This window comes from Nothobranchius furzeri, chromosome 7 (genome assembly GCF_043380555.1).
Source record: "Nothobranchius furzeri strain GRZ-AD chromosome 7, NfurGRZ-RIMD1, whole genome shotgun sequence".
NCBI classification, from domain to species: Eukaryota; Metazoa; Chordata; class Actinopteri; order Cyprinodontiformes; family Nothobranchiidae; genus Nothobranchius; species Nothobranchius furzeri.
Window position 1 is genome coordinate 71,987,599 of NC_091747.1, and position 5,060 is coordinate 71,992,658.

Sequence of the window (5,060 nt, forward strand, 5' to 3'; positions counted from 1 at the left end):
CTACGTGTGGACTAGGCCTAAGATCATTATTCTGCCTCCACCAGCTTTGAACCCCTCACAGGGCCCTAGAAAAATCAGCGAACACAACACAGACTGCAGATCAATCATTTCAATAGCTGTAATGTGGCTCTGCGTGCCGCTAAACCAGTAAAACCAGTTTGGTGAAGTTGATCATGAAGCAGAGAGGTCGGCTGACGAGCTGACACTCGATTCTTCCTTCAGACGGAACAGACATTTTCTTGGACGGCTCATGTTTAAACAGGACTTTATTATAAAGACACAGCTGGCTGACATTTTGATCAGGATTCGCATTCCAAAAGCAAACAAGTGCTGCAAGTGTCAGAACCAAACCAGAGCCAAAGCAACAGGCCTGTTTTAAAAATAAACCTGTTTAGAAAACACCAATAAAAACTCGTCTGGGGATGCCGTGTCTCAGAAAGTTTGCTTTTTTTCTCGAGGAGTCATCACCGAGGCAATCCCAGATCTCTGACATCATCAGGATCCACCGTGAGCTCACTGTGACGAAGGCCAGTCTGTCTCTTGTGTTCTCAAGGAGAACTGATGCTGAGGCTTCACATGTGCACATGTTTACTTTAATCCCAAAGATGATCCTCTCCCTAAGAGACCAAGAGGTCTTCACAGCGTCTGGAATCGCCACGAGGCCTGGTCTTTGTAGTCCAAACAGTCCGAGGCGTTAAAGTTAAGCTTCCAGGCTGAAGCTGCTGTCTGCTCTTTGTAATCCAGACAATCTGTTGAGTTGAAGGTGAGGCCGGGCGTGCTGTAGGCCTGGTGGTGGGGGGGTGGGGGGTTGTGGCCAGATGTTTGGCCGATGTGGTGGTGTGGGTGTCCTGGCATGGAGCTCCCCGTCATGGGGCTGAGCTGATGTAGGTGGTGTTGGTGGTGGTGGGAGTGCATAGGTGCCAGGTAGGAGCCGCACTCCACCCCGCTGAAGTAGGAGCTCGCTGCTGAAGGGGGGTAGCCCTGGCTGTACGCTGCTGCAGTCTGGCTGTAGGACACAGGATAAGATGGAGTTCCTGTCAGGGTGGAGGACGACGAAGAGCGCTGCATGCAGGAGGCGCTGGCGTGGGGGACGGGTTCAGGCAAATTTGCTGGAGCCGGGGCCGGGGAGATGGATGCTGGACTCCAGATGGACGACACCGGAGCGGTGACTGAAGTAGAGGTGCAGATCAGAGCAGGTCCGCTCAGTCCGGAGGGGACTGAGGAGGAGGAGGAGGAGGAGGTGGAGGAGCTGGATGCTGCAGGTGGGGTGAACTGTCCACTGCTCTCGGAACCAGCGCTATCTCTGGTTGGGGATGATTTCTTCTTCACTGGTTTCACCTTGGTGCTGTTGGCGCTCTGCTGCTGCTGCTGCCGACACTTGGCTCGTCGGTTCTTGAACCAGACCTAAGGAAAGCAGGTCAAAACTCCATCATCATCCTCATCCTCATCCTCATCATCATCATCCTCAAAATCATCATCATCCTCCTCATCATCCTCATCCTCATCCTCATCATCATCAAAATCATCATCATCCTCCTCATCATTCTCATCACCATCCTCCTCATCATCCTCTGCCTCATCATCATCCTCATCATCATCCTCATCCTCATCATCATCATCACCATCATCCTCATCATCACCATCATCCTCATCCTCATCATCGTCATCACATCATCATCATCATCATCCTCATCCTCATCATCGTCATCATCATCCTCATCCTCCTCCTCCTCATCATCATCACCATCATCCTCATCATCATCATCGTCATCATCATCCTCATCCTCCTCCTCCTCATCATCATCACCATCATCCTCATCATCATCCTCATCATCATCATCATCCAGGTTACAGAAGCTGAATACAGATAGCTGCTCCATCCCTCCATGACCAGAGGTCAAATTAAGAAAATGGGTTTTCCCCTCATTGCTATTTTATAAACACACACACACACACACACACACACACACACACACACACACACACACACACACACACACACACACACACACACACACACACACACACACACACACACACACACAATTTTTGTTCCTATAAAGATTCTCTTCTTTATCAGGTATTTTTAAACATGACAACAAGATTTAATTAAAAACAGGTAATCTTTTATTTGTTTAGCTTTTGGTGTGAGTGAGAGCACCAAGATAATGTCTGCTTATTATTATTATTATTATTATTATTATTTTATTTATTTATTTACTTTCAATCATCTCAAAATCAAAAGAAAAGGTAACTTAGAAAAGTTTCTCCTTCTTGACACACACAATTTTATAGTGCAAAACATTTTAGGCAAAACTATTTCATTTAATATAATTTCATTTATATATAATAACTCAAACTTCTTGTTTTTGTTTTGACGATATCACCCGAACTCTTGTAAAAAATGGGAAAACTTTCAACAAAAATGTCCTGAAATTCCAAAGCTAAAACAAAACAACTTTCTTTCAAACAACATTACATGTTATGCTTAAAAAATCTCATGAATAAAAAAAAATTATAAAATAAAACCTGAAATACTATTTTAAATTAAACACCGACATGTAAGATCCACTCTCAAGTTGGTGTGTCGGGCCTGCCCTGAAACATGAAGTTAGTTGTAAACATAATTTGTGAAGTTTTCTAATGAAACAATGAAATGTTGCGCCCACCTGGACCCTGGATTCCGGCAGGTTGATCTTCAGCGCCACCTCCTCCCTCATGAAGATGTCCGGGTAGCGCGTCTTGGCGAACAGCGACTCCAGGATGTCCAGCTGCGTCCGGGTGAAGGTGGTGCGCTCCCGCCGCTGCTTCCGCGGGTTGGCTGCAGCAAACAGACACCCACCATCAGGGAATCGAACCACCAGAACTCTGACTCATAGAGAGTCTGAAACTGTGGATATTTGGGGGTTATTTTTGAATCGCGGTTATCGTTAAAAGGTTGAATAATCGGAATAAAAACGGCCAAATAAAAGCAGAAAACCCAAAGAAACAGCTGGGCTCTCGCAAAATAATAAACCAAATCCTGAGACGTCTGGAGCCAGGAATCAAGGCGTTGGTCCAAAATGAAACACAACCTTTTCCTGTTTTTATGAAACCGTTACAGTTCTAAAAAGGTTCAAATGATCAAAACGGAAGTGAGTTATTTCATCTTCACGGTTGTTTCATATCAGAGCAGTCCTGCATGACGGGGCCGTACCAGGGTACCCCACGGAGGGATGCAGTAGGTCCATGGCGGCGCCGCTCAGGCCCAGTCCGTTCATCCCGTACGGGCCCGGTTTGAGATACGACATCATGCTCGGGGCAGGGAGGGGGGCCGGACGGACAGGCCAGGTGCGCGAGCTGGACCGTATGTTTCTGCAACACACACACACACACACACACACACACACACACACACACACACACACACACACACACACACAACGAAAAGGTGAAAGGTCCGTTTTTATAAATAGGCTAAATAAAAACTTCATATCAGTCTAATTTTGTTGACTTTAAACTAAAAATATTTGATGTGGTTTTGCTAATAAACTTTCAGAAATGTTATTTTAATCAATCCTCTCAAATGCAGAATAAAAATGTTCCTAAATCATAAACATATTCAGTTTTCTGAAATATTATCAATAAACTAAACCACTAACATGTTAACCACGGACACGAGATTCAAAACAAAACACTGCTTCCTAAACGTCATCAGGACCGTTTAATGACACAATTATCTATTAATGTTAACTTCAAGTGACCGCTCCGGGATCGGGAAGCTGGCGGGAATTCTCAGGAGGATTTAAACTAAAAGTCTGAATCTATCAGGACCCCCCCCCCCACACACACACACACACACACACGTTAACATCGTATCCATGAGCCTTTACTTCATGTTATAACTCGCTATATTAAATCGACCCCCATCATGCCTGCTGTTTACATGCATACATTAAAATATCTTATTGAGCACCATTTTGGTTTTTCTTAGAATAACAACTTTATAAATGTGTTGATTTGATACTTTCAGCGGAAAAACACTAAACCACTAAAATAAACAATATCAAGGAATAACAATTCAGACATTCTTATATCCTATTTTTGTTTTAAACCCGCGCGTTTCCCGCAGCTCCAATAAAAAAGCGTTCACAGTAATCCGGAGTTTTCGGTATAAACTGCTCAGATGAACTGTTTGAAATCTATTTTTAGTTCTCTCCTTCGTTTCCCTGCTAGGTGCCGGGCCTCCGACCTATTTCCATAACCACGCTGTTTAAAAGCTCCAGAATGGGTGCGAATGAGCTCCATTAGAATTGAGATGAGAGCTCCAGAACAATTAGCGGAGCTGTTAGCAGAGGTTCGGGCCCGGCGGGAGCATGAGCGGGTTGGGTCAAACAAAAGCGTCAGCTGCCCCTAAAGTTTGTTTCCTCTCCAAGAAAAGGTTGAAACAAACGGAACGTGGCCCCAAACCTTCTGTGTTTGTTTTAAAACTTAAAAAAAAAAAAGATTTTTAAAAAGTTATTTATGAACTCGTCCGCGTTTCACGGAGAAGCTGGTGTGTCAGAATAAAGAAAAGTTCAAATTAGAAGCTCACCTGGCTTGATTTCCCTTTTATTGTAAATCCTGCTTAAAGTCAAATCTAGAAGAACAGAAACATCCACAGAGAAACGGGCTGAGAGCCGCCTCTGGGTTTAGGATCAGATCATCTCCGCGTGAAAAGATGAAAACAAACCGGAACAGAAAGCTCAGAGGGCCGCTGCTGCTGACGGAGTCCGCCGCTCGCCTCTGAGGCCGGAGCCTCCATCTGTCAGAGGCACGCGGAGCCTCCGCTCATCTCAGCCAATCGCAGCCTTCAGCAACACCCCCCTTCCTCCCGGGAGAGGGAGGCGGCCAATCAGCGCGCGGGCAGGACACACAGAGAACACCACGTGACGTGGAGAGGAGAAAAGTTTAGGTGAGAAACTTTCAAGTCTTTCGGCTGGAAACAAAACAAAAATGTGGCAAAAGGACAATTTAGTTGGTTAAATTTAACTGATGCTTATTTTTATTTGTTTATAATAATAATAATAATAATTTTACAG

General features: G+C 44.9%; 1 protein-coding gene across 1 annotated transcript; it reads right to left on the bottom strand.

Annotated features, from left to right (window-relative positions):
* Positions 1 to 248: 248 nt before the first annotated feature.
* On the bottom strand, positions 249 to 4,793 carry LOC107382282 (homeobox protein OTX1 B). Its single transcript, XM_015954375.3, has 4 exons — positions 4,574 to 4,793; positions 3,197 to 3,354; positions 2,670 to 2,821; positions 249 to 1,404 (listed from the first exon to the last, which is right to left on the bottom strand). Exons 2-4 carry the CDS (start codon positions 3,291 to 3,293, stop codon positions 637 to 639), a joined length of 1,017 nt encoding a protein of 338 aa, XP_015809861.3. The 5' UTR covers positions 3,294 to 3,354; positions 4,574 to 4,793; the 3' UTR covers positions 249 to 636.
* Positions 4,794 to 5,060: the final 267 nt, after the last annotated feature.

Excerpts from the sequence above, each read along its gene's own strand:
- LOC107382282 (XM_015954375.3), bottom strand. The coding sequence starts at position 3,293 with ATGATGTCGTATCTCAAACCGGGCCCGTACGGGATGAACGGACTGGGC. Across the intron at positions 2,822-3,196 it reads TCCCTCCGTGGGGTACCCTG|CCAACCCGCGGAAGCAGCGG; the intron begins GTACGGCCCCGT and ends TGTTTGCTGCAG. Across the intron at positions 1,405-2,669 it reads TGCCGGAATCCAGGGTCCAG|GTCTGGTTCAAGAACCGACG; the intron begins GTGGGCGCAACA and ends TGCTTTCCTTAG.